This window comes from Narcine bancroftii, chromosome 3 (genome assembly GCF_036971445.1).
Source record: "Narcine bancroftii isolate sNarBan1 chromosome 3, sNarBan1.hap1, whole genome shotgun sequence".
Classification (NCBI taxonomy): Eukaryota; Metazoa; Chordata; class Chondrichthyes; order Torpediniformes; family Narcinidae; genus Narcine; species Narcine bancroftii.
Window position 1 is genome coordinate 285,924,598 of NC_091471.1, and position 19,119 is coordinate 285,943,716.

The 19,119-nt window shown below is 40.0% G+C and overlaps 1 protein-coding gene across 4 annotated transcripts in view; it reads left to right on the forward strand.

Annotated features, from left to right (window-relative positions):
- LOC138758901 (UV excision repair protein RAD23 homolog B-like) overlaps nt 1-18,878 on the forward strand; it is a 78,978-nt gene extending 60,100 nt beyond the window's left edge. For all 4 annotated transcript variants that reach the window (XM_069928483.1, XM_069928484.1, XM_069928485.1 and 1 more), the window contains exons 9-10: nt 9,101-9,244; nt 15,529-18,878. In XM_069928483.1, the coding sequence (XP_069784584.1) occupies nt 9,101-9,244; nt 15,529-15,642 (258 nt within the window). In that variant the 3' untranslated portion in view covers nt 15,643-18,878. The remainder of the gene's footprint in view (nt 1-9,100; nt 9,245-15,528) is intronic.
- The last annotated feature ends 241 nt before the right edge of the window (nt 18,879-19,119 follow it).

Genomic DNA, 19,119 nt, shown 5'->3' on the forward strand with positions numbered 1-19,119 from the left:
GGAGCAACTCAGAGATGGGGGGACATTAGGGGTTAAGGGAATTTTAGATGTGGGAATGGTGGAAATATTTTGTGTTTTAGAAGTGTTGTCATACAGTGCGTTCAAAAAAAGAAAACTGAGAAATGGAAATGGGGAAAAGGGGAAAGGTGGTGGTGAGGAAGCAGAAATGAGATATAAACAAAGTATGAAATGGCCATGTTGAACTATATGATTATAAATATTAACAGAATACATAAAAAATCAAAAGGAAGAGACTATTAAATTTACTGAAAAAAGAAAAAAATTGATATGGCATTCGTGCAGGAAACACATCTAACTGAAGTGGAACACAAGAAATTAAGGAGAGACAGGGTAGGACACGTAACAGCAGCATCATATAATTGAAAAGCCAGAGGAGTAGCTAAATTAATCAATAAAAATGTACCAATCAAAATAGAGGAGGAAAAAATAGATCCAGCGGGGAGGTGTATGTGTGTGTGTGTGTGTAATGAAGAGGGTCAAAAGTTTATGCAAGATATCTTTCTGAAGATTGTAGATACGCAGGGGAATATACTGATAGAAGGGGACGTTAACCTTAATTTGGACTCAAAGATGGATGAAACTGGACAAAAGACTAGCAGAAAGAACAAAGTAGGCAAATTTATGGTTAAATCAATGCACGAAATGCAACTTTTGGATATATGGAGGAAACAACACCCAAAGGAGAAGGAATACTCATATTATTCGTGTAGACCTAAAACATACTCAAGGATTGACCTGTTCCTGTTGTCAGCCCACATCCAAGGGAGAGTTAGGAAAATGCAATATAAAGCTGGATTGCTATCAGCTCACTCACCCCTCTTAGCAATAGAGCTGGTGGACATCCACCAAGAACGAATAGATGGAGATTAAACTCCATGCTACTTAAAAGACAGGATTTTAGAGAATTCAGTGAGCGCCAAATTAAAATATACTTTGAAATGAATATTATGTAACTAAGATGAAGAAGGACTACAATCGGGAAATAGAACAGCTGGAAAGGGAAATAATAAGTACAGAAAAAGAACTAGCAACAAGGGAATATACAACAAAAAGAAGAGAATTGGCGGATAAAAAAATAAAATACAAAACACTACAAACGTACAAGGTGGAGAAGAACATAATGAAGACAAAGCAGAAGTATTATGAGCTAGGAGAAAAAAAACGCACAAAATACTAGCTTGGCAGCTTAAAACAGAACAAACTAAAAGAACGGTATTGGCATCAAGGAAAAAGGACAAACAAATTACATATAACCCAACAGAGATCAATAAAACTTTAAGGAATTCTACGAGCAATTATATCGAACTGAGAACGAAGGGAAAGAAGACAAAATAGATGAGTTTCTAGCTAAAATTGAACTACCGAAATTGCAAGAAGAGGAGCAAAACAAATTGATGAAACCATTTTAAATAGAGGAAATACAATATATATTAAAAAAGCTACCAAACAATAAAACACCGGGAGAGGACGGACTCCCAATAGAATTCTATAAAACATTTAAAGACCTATTAATTCCTCCTCTCCTGGAAGTAACGAACCAGACTGAAGAAACACAAAACATGCCAGACTCATGTAAAACAGCAATAATTACAGTAATACCAAAGATGGGGAAAGATCCACTAACACTAGCATCATATAGACCAATATCTCAACTTAACTCAGATTATAAGATAATAGCAAAACTATTAGCAAACAAATTGGCCGACTGTGTACCAAAAATAGTAAAACTTGATCAAACTGGATTTATTAAGAAAAGACGAACAACGGACAATATCTATAAGTTCATTAAGTTAATCCATGCAGTACAAGGAAATAAGATGCCAACAGTGGCGGTTGCTTTAGACATAGAGAAAACCTTTGACAGGGTAGAATGGAATTATTTATTCAAAGTACTACAGAGGTTCAACCTAACAGAGAAATATTAATTGGGTGAAAGCATTATATAAGGGACCATTGGCAAAGATGACAGTAAATGGATATATATATCGAACCAATTTAAATTAAGCAGGTCAACTAGGCAGGGATGTCCACTATCTCCCTCACTGTTCGCTTTAGCAATAGAACCCTTGGCAGAACTGATAAGAACAGAAAATAAAATAAAAGAGTAGGAATATAAAATCAGTCTATTAGCAGATGATGTCATAGTATACTTAACAGAACCAGAATTATCAATAAAAGAATTACATAAGAAATTGAAGGAATATGGAGAAGTATCGGGATACAAGATCAACGCAAATAAATGTCAATGAGTAACACAGATTTCACAAAGTTTAAGAAAGAATCACCATTTAAATTGCAAACACAAGCAATCCGATACCTAGGTATTAGACTAGATAATGATCTAGGCCATCTATACAAATTAAATTAACAGCCATTAATGAAGAAATTACAAGATGACTTAGAACATTAGAAAGATTTACCACTAACATTGATAGGGTAAATTGCATTAAAATGAATATCTTCCCAAGGATACAATACCTATTTCAATTGTTACCAATTCCCTTTACAGAGAAATTCCTCAATGAGCTAAAGAAAATAATAAGGAAATTCTTATGGAAAGGGGGGAAACCGAGGATAGCGCTAGATAAATTTACAGAATGATACAAACAAGGGGGCTTACAGCTACCAAACTTTAAGAATTATTATAGAGCAGCGCAATTAAGATACCTATCAGATTTTTATCAAACAAGGGAAAAACCAGATTGGACCAAGATAGAGCTAGATAAAATAGGGGAGAAGGTACTTGAACATATACTTTATAAGTGGGATGAAAAGCTGGTGCAACATAGGAATTCACCAGTGCTGCATCATTTACTCAACATTTGGAAGAAGATTCACATACAAAGGAAAAAAAAATTGCCAACTACCAAAATTATTATTGACGCAAAATCAACTAATCCCTTTCACATTAGATATCCTTTCCTTTAGAGAATGGGAGAGAAAAGGGATCAAAAGAATAGAAAATTGTTTTTCAGGAAATAATTTATTATATTTTGAACAAATGAAGTATAAATATGGTATAACTCACGGTACAATGTTTGCATACCACCAACTGAAAACCTACTTGAAGGACAAATTGGGAAGCAGGCTGAGGTTACCAGAAGGAAGCAGCTTTGAATGTGATTACAGACACAATGATAATTAAAAGATTTATAACAAACATGTACATCAAGCTGCAAGAGAAAGAGAATGATGAAATAAGCTGTAAACCCAAACAAAAGTGGGAACAAGATCTAAACATAAAGATAAAAAATGAAAAATGGGAAAAGCTATGCTCCGAAACTATGAGAAATACAATAAACACGAGGTTACGCATGATACAATATAATTGGTTACACAGGCTATACACCATGCCCCAAAAGTTAAATAAATGGGACCCAACAGTATCAGATAGATGTTTTCACTGTAAGAAGGAAACGGGAACAACAGTACATGCAATTTGGGCATGTGAGAAAGTGGAAAAGTTTTGGGAAGATATAAATCAGGTATTAAAAATCACAAAAAGCAACATACCAAAAAATCCAGAGATCTTTCTTCTAAGTAATATAAGAAGTAAAGAATTAGGCCTCGATTTGGATGAAGCACGAAACTGATTTATTATGATAGCCTTAGCTGTAGCAAAAAAATCTATAATGTCAACCTGGAAATCAGAAGAGAGCCTGAGAGTACAGCAATGGTACATAGAAATGAATAAATGTATTCCATTGGAAAAAATAACATATAATTTAAGAAATAACATCACAGTATTCAAACAAATTTGGGAACCGTACATGGAACACAACAGATCTCCACCCCCTAAAATGACAGAATGAGAAAAAGACGAAATGAACTGTCCCAGTGTGTAAAAGTAGATGACACAATTTTCTTGTTTATTTTCATTGTGTGATGGCATTGTTTAATGGGTTTAATGTATTGTAAATGTTGAATGTTTAGTGGGTAGGGAGGGGGGGGGGGTGGGAAGGAGGGAGGGAAGGGGGGGGGGGAAAGGGGAGAAAATGACCCCAACAATGAAGACGCTGTTTACATCCGGTACCGCACGGATGGCAGTCTCTTCAATCTGAGGCGCCTACAAGCTCACACCAAGACACAAGAGAAACTTGTCCGTGAACTACTCTTTGCAGACGATGCCGCTTTAGTTGCCCATTCAGAGCCAGCTCTTCAGCGCTTGACGTCCTGCTTTGCGGAAACTGCCAAAGTGTTTGGCCTGGAAGTTAGCCTGAAGAAAACTGAGGTCCTCCATCAGCCAGCTCCCCACCATGACTACCAGCCCCCCCACATCTCCATCGGGCACACAAAACTCAAAACGGTCAACCAGTTTACCTATCTCGGCTGCACCATTTCATCAGATGCAAGGATCGACAATGAGATAGACAACAGACTCGCCAAGGCAAATAGCGCCTTTGGAAGACTACACAAAAGAGTCTGGAAAAACAACCAACTGAAAAACCTCTCAAAGATAAGCGTATACAGAGCCATTGTCATACCCACACTCCTGTTCGGCTCCGAATCATGGGTCCTCTACCGGCATCACCTACGGCTCCTAGAACGCTTCCACCAGCGTTGTCTCCGCTCCATCCTCAACATCCATTGGAGCGCTTTCATCCCTAACGTCGAAGTACTCGAGATGGCAGAGGTCGACAGCATCGAGTCCACGCTGCTGAAGATCCATATGCGCTGGGTGGGTCACGTCTCCAGAATGGAGGACCATCGCCTTCCCAAGATCGTGTTATATGGCGAGCTCTCCACTGGCCACCGTGACAGAGGTGCACCAAAGAAAAGATACAAGGACTGCCTAAAGAAATCTCTTGGTGCCTGCCACATTTTAATTTTTTTTAAATTTTTTATTTTTGGTGCCTGCCACATTGACCACCCCCAGTGGGCTGATATCGCCTCAAACCGTGCATCTTGGCGCCTCACAGTTTGGCGGGCAGCAACCTCCTTTGAAGAAGACCACAGAGCCCACCTCACTGACAAAAGGCAAAGGAGGAAGAACCCAACACCCAACCCCAACCAACCAATTTTCCCCTGCAGCCGCTGCAACCGTGTCTGCCTGTCCCGCATCGGACTTGTCAGCCACAAACGAGCCTGCAGCTGACGTGGACTTTTACCCCCTCCATAAATCTTCGTCCGCGAAGCCAAGCCAAAGAAGAAGAGGGAGGGGGTGTGGGAAGGAGGGAGGGAAGGGAGGGGGGGAAAAAGGGGAGAAAATGACACTGTGTATATTCAAGAGGGAAATGTTTGTGTATTTTGGTTAATATGGTTCATAGTGTGAAAAATTTAAAAAAAATATAACTGAATGACTTGAATGTGGGAGGTGGGACTAGTCTGTTCACAATGACATGAAGATTGGTGGTGTTGGTATTGTGGATCTGTTCACTTTTTGCGGTGTCAGATACAGTTGGTGCAGAAAATTGTACCACGCATTGATGGTTGTAGTCGTGCTGGTCCGACATAGATCGGAGCAGCACCACTCATCAATCACTTTTCCTAAGTCTGACCCCTACCTCTCTTGATTTGTGAACGTTTGGTTTGGGTCCTTCTTCTTGGAGTAGGAAATACATTGCTGAGATGAACTTCTGTGAGTTCTCAACGTTACTGCATTTTGGCAAGGCCATGTTGGATCTAATTTGTTCTGTAAAAAAAAAAAAAAAAATCTTAACTGAAGTTAGCAATTTGTTTTTTAAACCATACTTATGTCTGAGTTATTTGAATGCTCCTGTTCGTAACAGTTCTCTATGCACCTGACGCCACATGTCCAGGATCTACTGTTACCTACTGTTAATGGTAATCTATTCTGAATCGGGAGTGTTTTTGGGGACAGCCCCACTTTGATACCTAAATATTGATTAATTTTATTCCAACTAGTGATGATTTGTTTTTGTATACAGCTGTCTACTTTTCCAGATTACAATTTGTCATCCCATTTATAAATAAAGTGCTCTGCCACCTTCTCACCCACCAATTTGTGCCCAGGATGTGCTCGAAGAGTGAGGCGATGTATCTTTACTGGGCTGTCCAATAGTATTTCTTGAAGTCTGGCATTCAAAGTGATTCCCTTGTTAATAAAAGGAGAAAGTCAGTAGACTGGGAACTACAATGCAGTTAGTTGAATAGCTATTATTGGCAAGATGGTAGAGACAGTAATCAGAGGGTATAGCAAATCACTTAGGATGAATAAATTAAACCTAGTCAACGTGTTTTCATGAAAGGTAAATCATGATTGACTGATTTGCTCATTCTTTGAAGATATAGCAGGGAGAGTTGATCATGGGGAACCTAAAGATTTAGCTTTGCAAGGCCATACAGGAGGCTGTGCATAAATTTAAAGCACATAGTATTTGAGGAAGTTGGAATGGATTGAAAACTGGTTGTCTTGTGGAAAGAATAAATGGAAGCCTATGGAATAATAGGTCCAGTTCAGGTTCCCGTATCTCTATAATAAAAAAAGATATAGCCACATTGGGGAGAGTACAAAGGAGATTCACCAAGCTCATAACATCCTTGGGCAGCTTGACAGGGAAGATGTTGGAATATTTTCAGTAGTGGGAGAATTTTAAACAATTAAAAGAAAGGAGGCTAGTTTTTTTAAAAACTGATGTATATAGAAGTTTCTTCTTGCAGATGGTGTTGAAGTAGAGGTTGATAAACATTAGATAAATTGTAGATTACTGGTGTGTGGAGAAATGGCATAGAAGAAGGGTTGAGTCCAGCCTAAATCAGCCATGATCAAGCAAAACAGTAGGGCAGGCTTGAAAGGCCTTATGGCCTACTTAATTTTCTTATATTAACTCTGTTTCCCTGTCCACATATTCTGTCTGTTAGTACTTTGGACATCCATTTGCATTTTTTAAACAAGGTTTCTTTGCTTGTTTAAAGATTGTAAATTAATAACACTGGGTTGAGAAATAGCTGCTTATTCTGGTTCCAATATTGAAATGCTTTTTTTTGTTATCAGCGAAGAAAATAATTTTCCCTGAGTTTGCTATGTTAAAAGACATTTAAGTTTAGATATACAGCATGTTAACAAGCCCTTTCAACCCATGAGGCTGTGCCACCCAATTGACCTGCAAACCCCGGTACGTTTTGAATGATGGGAGGAAACGAGTACCAGGAGGAAACTGGAGTATCCAGAGGAAACCCACGCAGATATGGGAGAACGTACAAACTCCTTACAGACAGTGAGGGATTCGAACCCTCGTCCTGATTGCTGGCGTGTAACATCGATGTGTTAACCAGGTGCCCTTGTCTCAGTAGTTTAGAGCTTTTTCTACAACCCTAGTTATGCAATTCACCAGGATAAAACAACTCTCCTTCCCTAGTGTTCCATGAATTATAACCCATTTATCCTATGCTAAGACTTATGACCCTGACTCTAAATGTTTACAGTATGTGGGCAAGTCATTTGGCCAACCTGTTGACTGTTGAAAGACGCATTGTATTAATTCTGCTCCCTTTCTTTCCATTCAATCATGCAGACCTTGAGACGACTCACTCCCTTCACACCCTGTAAGATTTTCTTTCCCCAAGTAATAATTCACCTTTACTTTGGTTTTTAGAACCTTGTTAACATCACAGGTCTGCAAGACCTAACATTAGAAGTTGCATTGAAATGCATCTTCTAACCTCTGTTCTTGTGATAACATTGGTAAATTTATTAATTTCCCAGATAAAAATTCTCAAGTCTTAAACAATTCTGTCAGATCTTTTCTATCTTTCATTAAATGGAGAAACACTTCCCCCCCCCCCCCCTTTTTTTTCTGCTGGCTTAAACCTCTCAATTGCAAACCACTAGCTTAGTCTTGTCTTCCAACCATTGTCTGATGGCATGTAAAATACTGTATTCTATAATTAAATTGCCAGAAAATAAAATTCTGACCAAATGAACCTGATTTGTATGCACTGAAAGTTATTTACAGATTTTATAACTGGATAGATGCAGTTTTATTTGGTTTCCAATTAATTGTGGTATACAATCCAGAATTGTTGCTGCCTCGATATTTCAATTAGAGGCTATCACCACAGGAGATGAACATTTAACCCATGTCCATGTTGCCTAAAAGTAGGGTTTTATGGAACATTACAGTACAGCTCTTCAGCTGTGATATTGTGCTGATCTATTCTTCTTTGGCTTGGCTTCGCGGACGAAGATTTATGGAGGGGGTAAAAAGTCCACGTCAGCTGCAGGCTCGTTTGTGGCTGACCAGTCCGATGCGGGACAGGCAGACACGATTGCAGCGGTTGCAAGGGAAAATTGGTTGGTTGGGGTTGGGTGTTGGGTTTTTCCTCCTTTGCCTTTTGTCAGTGAGGTGGGCTCTGCGGTCTTCTTCAAAGGGGGCTGCTGCCCGCCAAACTGTGAGGCGCCAAGATGCACGGTTTGAGGCGTTATACTGATCTATATACCTACTCTAAACCAGGTACGAATTGGTTCAGGAACTGGGTGCTTGTCTGGGGTTTCTTCTGCTGCTGTTCACCTTTCCTCTCATTCTTTATATGATCAGTAATGCTTGATGCTGATGTTTAGTACAGTACAACTTCAATTATCTGAAATGCCCTGGACTGGGCCCATTTCAGATAAACAGTTTTTTTTTTGGGAGACCCTGTCCTTTTTAAAAAAAATTGCCCAGTAGCAACAGCAAATCACTTGTAACAGTGTTTAAACCACAACAAACAACCAGGTAAGGTCTTTTAAGCATTAAGATAATGTTTAATTCTCACTAAAAATATGCTGGCCACCGCCGATCACCGACACCTCCCCACTGAAGTCCCGCTCCTGCTCGGGAGCCCGAAGCTCCTGCCCGTCCCCGGTCAGTTTGGCTCAGATCAATTAGGATTTTGGATTATCAGAGTTGTACTGAACTTGGATTCGTGTTCTGAATCCCCGAAGCATTATCTAAGCCTGATGATAAAAGTGTCTGGTCATGGGCATATCATTGAACTGTTTCAATCTTTACAGATTGTGCATTCCAGATGCTACATCTCCTATATAGAACCACCAAGGCTAAGGGATTGTTTATTGATTGGAACATTATTTTACTGTATCCATTCCTCTGATATCTGTTTGCATTTGCTTATCTTTCAGCAAATAACTCAACACCAGGAGCAGTTTGTTCAAATGCTGAATGATCCTTTGGGAGAGGCTGGAAGTGAAGGAGCAGAAGGTCATGGGTCACCACACACTAACTACATCCAGGTTACTCCCCAGGAGAAGGAAGCAATAGAGAGGGTAATACAATTTTGAAAATCTGACTCTATTTGTCAATTAAACTGGATTAGGTTCATTTAAATCTAAAATGCATTACTGAAGATATTGTCATCAAACTTGCAGTCTGCATTTCTCAGCTACCCAATCAGTCTTATACCTTTCATCAGTAGAACATTATAGCTTTCCTGAATTGAGGGTGATGTTTAAATTGAAAACTTGCTATAAAACTGAAACAAAATAGAAATTTGTTTTCTTTTTGAGTTCCAGTTTATCCAATTTGTAACAGTACAACCCAATGAAACAGCAGCCTCTGGGCTACAGTGCAAAAAAAAAGTGCAAGCAGATCCAGGCAAACTATTCATAATCACAGAACCTATATACATGTCTTGAAAACATATTAAAAATAAATATTATTAATAAATAGTGGAGTCACAGGGTATGCTTTTAGCAGTTCAGCAATCTTACTGCCTGTGAGAAGAAGCTTGTTTGTCAGTCTGGTGGACCTAGCTCTAATACCTCCGTCTCTTTCCTGATGCTGTGTGGGGGATGGAAGGGGTCCTCAAAGATTTTGCAGGCTTCCTTTACACAACAATACCAATAAATTACATTGATCGTGGGAAAGGAGTCCTCAGTGATCTTCTCTGCCACTTTTATGGTGATGTAGCTGACCAGGACCCTCTCGATAGAGCTCTAGTTAAACGAATGGTGGCTGGTAACCTTGCCTGCCTCAGCCTTCTAAGGAAGTGTAGTGCAGCCCCTTCCTGACAAGTGAGAAGATGTTGTGTCCAGGATAAATCACTTCTGAAGTGGACTCCGAAAAATTTGGTGCTCTCTACTTTCTCCGTTGCCGAGCTATTAATGTGTAGTGCAGGGTGGTTGTCTTTGGTCCTCCTGAAGTCCACAATCGTCTCCTTTATCCTGTCCACTTGGATTGTTACTTTCGCACCATTTCATATTTTCCACCTCTTCTCTGTATTGCACTTCGTCGTTGTTGCTGATGAGGCCACTACTGTCATTTCATCTGCAAACTTGATGACTCTGTTGGAGCTGGATTTGGCCTACAAACATAGGTCAGCAACATGAACAGGAACAGGCTGAGCGCACAGCCCTGAAATGCACAAGTACTCAGCATGATGGTGCTCGCTCTTCTGCTGCCAATCCCGTCGTTAGCAAGTCCAGAATCCAGTCCCAGCTAGTACATCTTCTCCACCAGTCTTTGGGTATGTTTCTATTAAATTCTGAGCTGAAGTTGATGAACAACAAGCAGTGTGATATCATTCTCCAGGTGGATCTGCTCAGAAGCTATAGCGTAGTTAGTGGAACAGTTCCATTTGTAGGCAGATTGAAAGGGGTCCAGTATCTCTGGGAGATGCACTTTGATACATTCCATCGTCAGATGCACAAAGCATTTCATAATTGTGGACGTCAGTGCTACTGGGCTGTAGTCATCAAGGCCTGTTACTGTCGATCCCTTTGGAGGTAGCTGCCTTAAAACCTACGGGGATGATGGAATGCTCAAATGATGCATTGAAGATCTCCGCAAGTATCTCCGTCAGATGATCTAAACAGTCTTCCATTGTCCGACCAGGTATGTTGTGTGGTCATACTGCCTTTTACTGGCTCGCCATCGATAGGCTTCTTCTCACCTTGGTGATGGCTAAGCAAGAGGCCTGCTTTTGAGGGAGAGACAAAGCTTTCTTTGGCGTCATACTGTTCTTCTCATTGAATGGTGTGTAGAAGATGGAGGTTAAACGCAAAAGTCTGCAGAAACAATGGCTGAAGTCAAACTCATTGCTAGAGAAAATCAGGTCAAACTACTTTATTAAGCAAAGATGAAAATAAATAATCAACTCCAAAACTTTGGTGATATACTTTATCTTCATCTTTGCTCTATAAAGTTCACTGTTTGACCTGAGTTTCTCCAGTGTTTTTACATGCGGAGATGTTCAGTCTCTCTGTAAGGGAGGCTGCATCGTTGTTGATTCAAGGTTGTTTTGTGATATGTTATTGTTTTGATACCTTGTCACATGCACCTCGTGTTGCATAGCTGACGATGGATCCTCTGGGCATACCTACGCTTTGCCTTCTGGATGGCATGGGAGAGAGCAACCCTGGTTGATCTTGGTGCAAACTTGTCTCCTGTGAAGACAAGAATTTGAGAAGTGTTTGGACCTCTGCATCCAAACCTGATTTGCCTTGGTTGTGTAGCATTTGATTTCTGTGACATTCTTGATGCACTTGGTGATGTAGCTTGTCACTATGCCTGTGTGCTTGTTGATGTTTACATGGCCGTTATAAATGGCTGCTTGCTTGAAACAGCTCCATTCTGTAGTTTCAAAGCAGTCCTGTCGTGCTGCTGTGGCCCTGCACTGGCTGTGCCATATTTTCCTGCGAACTAACTTCGTCTGCTTTGTCCTCAATCTGTATGCTGGGGTTAGCAGGACAAATATGTGGTCCAAGTATCCAAGGTAGGGCGAGGAGCAGCATTGTATGCATTAGGGATGTTGGTATACCTTCGATCTAGGGTGTTTTCTCCTCTGTTGGTGAAGTTATGCTGTTGAAACCATGGTAGAACAGTTTTCAAGTTGGAGTGTTTGAAGTCACCTGGTACAATCATGCAACCATCAGGGTCGGACGTCTGGGCATCACAGATGGCACCATAATGCTCACAAACGGCAATGAGGAAGAAGAGATAGATCAGCTCATTGAATGGTATAACAACAACAACACCCTTGTGCTCAATGTCAGCAAAACCAAGGAGGTGATTGTGGACTTCAGGAGGAAGTTAGGGGAATGTGATCCAGTCCTCATTGAGGGCTTAGTAGTGGAGAGGGTCAAGAACTTCAAATTTCTGTGTGTCAACTTCTCCAAGGATCTGTCCTGGATCCTCCACGTTGATGCATTATGAAGAAGACCCACCAGCGGTTATGCAGCTACTTTGTGGGTGCAAATCTTGAATGATTGAGGCCTGTAGTCCTGTGGATGTGTTACTTCCTGCTTGGCTTCCTCTATGCAGAGGTCCCAGATGAATGGTCAGACCAACCCTATGTATAGGGCTAAAATTGGAGAAAAGCAGCAGAGCTGTTAAAACTTCTCGGAGGCTTTTACATTTGTATCATACAAGGTGCTAGAGATATTATCCACAGGAATCTAAATTATTCTTGTTAAGTTGCAGAGTATATTTCTTTACTAGATTGTGTCTGAGCTGCCAGAAACTTGTGCAGAACAATTGAAAAGATGTAGGTCAATAATTAGACTATTTCCCTTCAGTACAGCTCTGCAGTTTCTTTGCTTTTCTGTGCTTCCAAGAATCAGAAACAGATGGGGAATTGGAATTGCATTAAATTAGCTGGAGTTTCAGGGTTAAAAAGTTAATTATAATGATAATTATGAAATAGCAAACCCACCATATTCACTAATAACCTGAAGAAATTTTGCCAAAGGTTATAGATTGTGAATAGATTTGAGCTCAAAGTAGGGAAGGTGTTTTAGGTCATAAGCCACTGAATTCTTTTTCATCTCAGTTTATAAACTCAGTGCCTGAAATATCCCTGGTTTTGTGATTGGGGGAAAAGAACTGACCCTGGTTATTATAGTGCATCCATCCTTGCACAGCTGCAACATGTGTATGTGAATGCTAGACAGCAAAAGTAACTTCAGATAGCTGAACAATCTTTCAAAAAATGTATCAAATTGAATTTCTGTCAACCTTTTATATCCTTTGCAAATGGTAGACTCATGGGTAATAATGGGAAGCTCAAATCAGGCAGTGTTGGATTCATGCCTGGGTCATTGGAGCTGGAATAGTATTGCGCTGGAAACCTATTTAGTATTAGTTTAGAAAAAAAATGAAGATTTTGAAAAAGCTGGCAATGAAGATGGTAAATGCACTGGTTGTCATTTTCCACAATTCCACAGGTTCCAGAATGTTTCCCATAGATTAGAAAGGAGGAAGAAAAGTAAACAAGCTACAAACCAGTTATTCTCATGACAGTACAAAATAAAATATTGGGAAATGAAAATGGGACACTGGGAGAATCAACATATATGAAAATCATATTTGACAGATCTTTGAAATAAGGGAAATTGGTGAATTTGTAATAGAAGTGCACTAAAGGAGGTTATCAAGTAAAATTGGAGCACAGGATTAGGGAATAATGGCAATCTTCAGTGACTACCAGTGCAAATTGTTAGAAAATTATAAGAATTATGTCATTTTTGGGCTAAATTTGTGACATCTGGGGTGTTGCACTGTTCACATTGTACATTGATTTGGATGAGGGACCAATACAATTGAATTGCAGTATGAGTTGAAAATGCTCAAGCTTCAAGGGAATGTAAACAAGCTAATGAATGAACAAGGATGTGGCAGATGAAATCCAAGAAACAGGATGTCCTCGTCGAATATCATGGAAACAAGGCCTTAAACCCAATAGGTGTCAGCCATCAAGTAACTATTTGTAACTGCACTTTCCAGCACCCACCCTGTTGCCATCTCTGCAGCTGTGGCATTTCAGGTGCTTGTATAAAGAAAGAAAAATGTAGTGAGAATGCTTTCCACTACCAAACACATTGCAGATTTCAATCACATCTAGGTAAAAAATTATTCTTCCTTGCATGCCTTCTAAATCTTCCACTCCTTGCTGTAAATGCATGCTCCCCCTCCAAGTTATAAAACCTCTGCTAAGGAGAAAGATTTATCACTTTATACCCTATTTATTTCCCTCAGAATATTCTGTCTCTCAATTAGGTTCCCTTTTTAAAGAAAACCTAGCCAATCCATTTTCTTCTAGTTGAAATGGTTCATTCTGGTTAAATCTACTCTGCATCCCACCAATGCAATCACGTCTGAGATGTACTGACCACAATTGCACACTGAACTCTAGCTGTAGTTTAACTAATGATCTCTACAGTTGTATCCCTGAGCTTGTCAAGCTATACAGAATACCACCTTGTCTACCCATGAACAAGGACTCTCTGGGATTCTATTATTCATTGTGAACATACTCATCTCATTAATCCTCCCAAATGCATCACCTCACATTTTTTCCAAGATTCTCTAACCACCTTACAAACTCACCAATATCATTCTGAAGCCAAAGACTACTGGCTATCAATAATGCCATCAACTCCAGGTTTCCTGTGAACTAACCAATTCTCTCACCCCCCCCCCCCCCCAAATGTTGGTAATGTAGCTTTACCGTTGCTACACAGAGGCACTGTTTGACCTGCTGAGTTTCTCTAGCATTTGTGTTTTTCCACTTAACCACGGTGTCAATAGAATCCTGTGTTTTGTTTTCACTTTTGTTGATGTATCAAGACAATCAAACTCTTTGCTTTTTATGGATGATGAAAAGACCAACTGAGTTCTTCCATTATTTCAGGTGTGGAGAAGGATGGGTGGGAGAGGAGCCTGTATTCACAAAAGTTTATTCATTATGCACCAAAACTTCCTAGCCCCCCCCCCCACCCCCTCCCAAATGTAAGAGAAAACCCTTTTGCATTTGTGCCTTTTGTGAATATGGGCCTGGACATGATGGGAGAGATGAGGTCAGAGTGCTTCTGCAGACTTTCATGTTTCACCCATAAACATTGAGCAGACCCCTAAAGAAAAAAGTTGAGAATGGCAGATTAGTCAAGTTTATTGTCATCTGATTGCACAAGTACAATCTGACAAGACTGCATTCTCTGGTCCTTGGTGCAAAGCATGCAGACACTCAACCAGACATGACACACATATAGTCAAACAATACGCAGGACAAATATTTATATATACAAATAAATAAATGTTGTTTAATAAATATGAGAGTCTCGGATGGTCGTTCAGCATTCTCACTGCCTGAGGGAAGAAACTGTTCCTCAGCCTAGTGGTGCTGGCTCTGCTCCTCCTGTATCTTCCCCGATGGGAGCAGCTGAAAGATGCTGTGTGTGGGATGGAAGGGGTCCTCAATGAAAACAATCCCAGTAGATCCCATTGATTGGGGTGAGGGAGATAGTGGGGAGAGAGACTCCAATGATTCTCTCTGATGCTATCACTTTTTCCTCTCTATGGCAGATTTCAGTATAGAGTTGATTGGGCTTTATTCACAGAATTAGGATGGCTTGGTGATGGACTCTTTGCAGAATGATTTTTTTGGGTTACCTATTTTAGAAATACCTGTTGCAGATGAGGTATGCAGTGTAATTCAAATGTGTTGCTTATTTGCACCCTCGTTGCAGTATGTGTTTCCAGTTTTATTTTGGATATGCTTTGGAAGGAAAGTGGGGATAAGTTCAATAACTTGTTAATTTTTTTTCTGTTTCAGCTAAAGGCACTGGGTTTCCCTGAGGGACTTGTCATTCAGGCTTACTTCGCCTGTGAGAAGAATGAAAATCTTGCTGCAAACTTCCTTCTCCAGCAGAACTTTGATGATGAATGATTTTTCTTTCCTTCCTCTCTTCCCTCCCTCCCTTTCTTTCTCCACAGCTCACCCCCCCCCCCCCCATTCTTTTTAACAAAACTTGGTTCACTTTCGAATTGGATGGTTTTTGGCGAGGCCAGGCAAAATGTGGGTTACCTGGCTGCAGCAACATTGTGAAACGCAGCGCATATTTAAACAATCAGACACCACACCCCTTTGGTCAGTCTATGCTAGGTAACATTTGACAGTTTATGATGACTAGCCAGTGGAAGGAGTGGAGTTGGTGTGGAGAAGGATGGGTGGGAGAGGAGCCTGTATTCACAAAAGTTTATTCATTATGCACCAAAACTTCCTAGCCCCCCACCCCCTCCCAAATGTAAGAGAAAACCCTTTTGCATTTGTGCCTTTTGTGAATATGGGCCTGGACATGATGGGAGAGATGAGGTCAGAGTGCTTCTGCAGCGTAATGTTCCAGACTTGCCTACAAGCAGAACTTTCAGTAGTTTCATTTTCTGTTTATGGTGGGGAAGAGGGGCTAGTGGAAGGAAATGTACAATCATTTAAGTAGTAAAAGCAGATGTGAGATTGTCATTCTGGAATGAAACTGGCAGCTGATGTAATGCCCAATAAGATAATGCTTGATTTGTGACTGCCAGCTACTGGAAATGCAACCATACCCATAGTAAGGCAGTGAAATATTTTATTTTAAATAAAAACCAAGGTTTCCCATGTTGAAAACTGCTGTATTTAAAAAAAAAGCCGCCTGTCTTGCATTGCTGTTTAGAAAGCGTACTGCGATCTGTATCTTTATTTTTTACAAAAAGTTGAAGCACGGTATTAAACAGCAGCTTGCAATCACTGCAGGATTCTTTAGCTTGTCTGAGTAAGTAGGAGCATTTGAAGTTTATTTGAGCTGATCTCACTCTTTGAGGATTGCATACAGCTGTTTCTTAATATTTACTATCTTGGCACCAATATTCTTGATAGTGCTAACTGGCCCCAGTTCACAGTTAAATTGATCATCTACATGTTTCAACCAAGAACAGTAATTTCATGGCAGTTGGCATGAAAAGTTGTTCAGAAACTTAGCCTACTTGACACTTATGCATCCCACAGACGAGTGGAGACAGAAAATTCAATTTCAGCAGATAAATTAGTGTGCTGGGTGCAGTGGGAAGGAGAGAGCCTGGCTGTCGCAAGCAATATTGTGGAAAATTAATCTGTACTTCCTCTGAATAGAGGAGTTTAATCAAATTTTAAGGGTGTGGAATTATTTTCAATATATGCTGAAGGAATGTCACAATGAAGTATGATTTCTGAGTGGATAAGGATGGTCATAATTTGATTCAGGGGTAAATATTTTAATGTACATCTTAGATCCCAGTGGTTCATGCGTGATGTATGGTTACCCTTAAAGATTGTAACACTGTTCCACCACTGGTCTAAATTTAGAGGTGCCCAAAGACAGTGCCATCATTTTGGGAGAAATGTGATAGAACTGGAAATATTTTTGTTGTATTAATTTCCAGTTTTCATTGATTGATGATTTGAAAAAATAGTTTTGAGGTGCTCCAGAAAAGAAGTGGATTTGCATCTCTGCTTCTCTCTACACTAAGCTGCTGCTGTGCAAGGGGCCTGAGCAGGCACCATTGTCCTTCCTTTTCCATTGCATATGCATCTTTTTCCCACCAAACCTAGCAGCTGAATATTAACACTCTTAATTTGAATCATTGATGCAGTTACTTTGTGCAGAATTTCACAAAGCACAATTGAATTCAGTTACCTTCAAATAATGTTGGCAGAGTGTCTGAGGTGCAGGTGAGTTCTTGTCTCTCTCCTGCCGCCTCACTACAGTTATTTGACTCGCGCCTCGGGAAGTCATAAGTGAAACAAGAAATATTTTGAGCACTGAAGTTGATTTTATTTTCTATTTGAAGTCTGCATCAAAAATTATTTTTTAAAATGCAGTGCAATATTCAGCCAGGACAGTCTTGAATTGTACAACTAGTGAACCAGGAGCAACTAGTTACCTGATGAAATCAAGTCAAAGGGGGAATTTGCTTTGAAGCTATTAAGCAAGCCAGTAGGATTGTTAACTTTTATGATCAAATGACATTCAACCTCCAAAGCTGGAGAAGTGGTCGATTGGAGTAAGAGAGCCAGTTTGGGATCCCTAGCTGGCTTTTCTTCATTTACTGGGGCTTCAGCAATCCCCATTCTGCATATTAGTTTATACTTTAGCTTAGAAGAGATCAATAGAGGTTAATACCTAATTGATTTTTCTTTGCTTGTTGTTCTGATGGATTTCTTTGTGCTGAATTGAAATGGGCAGGGGGATGGGGGGGGGGGGGTGGGCCGTGGTAAAATGATGGGTGGTTCGTAGTTCAGTTCTAATCTCAGCACCACAGGTCTTGGAACAAGAGCTATTTATAATTGCTGGAGTCTTTTTTGCCCCATTTACCCAAAATATCATTGATAGAAATCTGGGAATAGTAGAATCAAGTAAAGCAAATCCCAGAACAACAAGGCAGAGTTCTGCTCACTTTTCAAGGCCTTTTAAATTCCTCCATCTTTTATTGGTTTAAAGTCAGAAGCTTTGTCTCAAAAAATAATTGGAAATGTGACTTCTTGTGTGGTGCGAAAGGGCATCGTTTATTTGGTGCTGTTTCCCTTTTGTCCACCCATCTATCCACAGGTCTGTTTGGATATTGTCCCTTTTGTCCACCCATCTATCCACAGGTCTGTTTGGATATTGTCTCTTTTGTCCACCCATCTATCCACAGGTCTGTTTGGATATTGTGCTAGCTCACTGTTGCTGAGACATGAGGGGGTGTTGCTCTGCCTCCTGTTGAGACTTGCTCTATTCCTTCAAATCTCCAGCACCATTTTGATCCAAAAAAAAATTATACTACAGTTTTGGAGCATATTGCAGCATAGAACTGGATAGGGTGCAATGACAAATAATTGCTCATTCCCCTGGGCCAATCAATTGGGGTTTATTTATCCTGTTCTTTTGTATTAATTCACTATCAGACCAGTGCACAAACACATTTCAATTGTTTCCACTGGTAACCATTGCAATTGACCTCTTATTTACAGCCTATGACTCAATCTTCCCTTGTATCACTGAGTCAAAATGAGTTGTAAGCCCCAGTCTTGCATCGGGTACCTTTGACATAGAGCTGATTTGCTGAATGTTCCTGGGATTCATAATGTTTCAGTGTTAACTACAATAAAGGCTTTTTATAAAGCTTTATTATTGTAATTTTTTCCTCTAGTAACCCACTTGTAGGATTCTTATTACTGTTGTGAAGATGAATTCCTTTCCTATCTAGGTACCTGGATTTAATCCAAATTTGGCTGGTGAATAGGCCACTGGCTGTGGAGTTCTGGTATGAAATGAATTTGACTAGCCTCATTGAGGTTTACATTGATGGTCCTAATTTTGAAGGAATTTGTAGTTTTGCAATCTCTTCAAATCTTGGAGAGTGATCA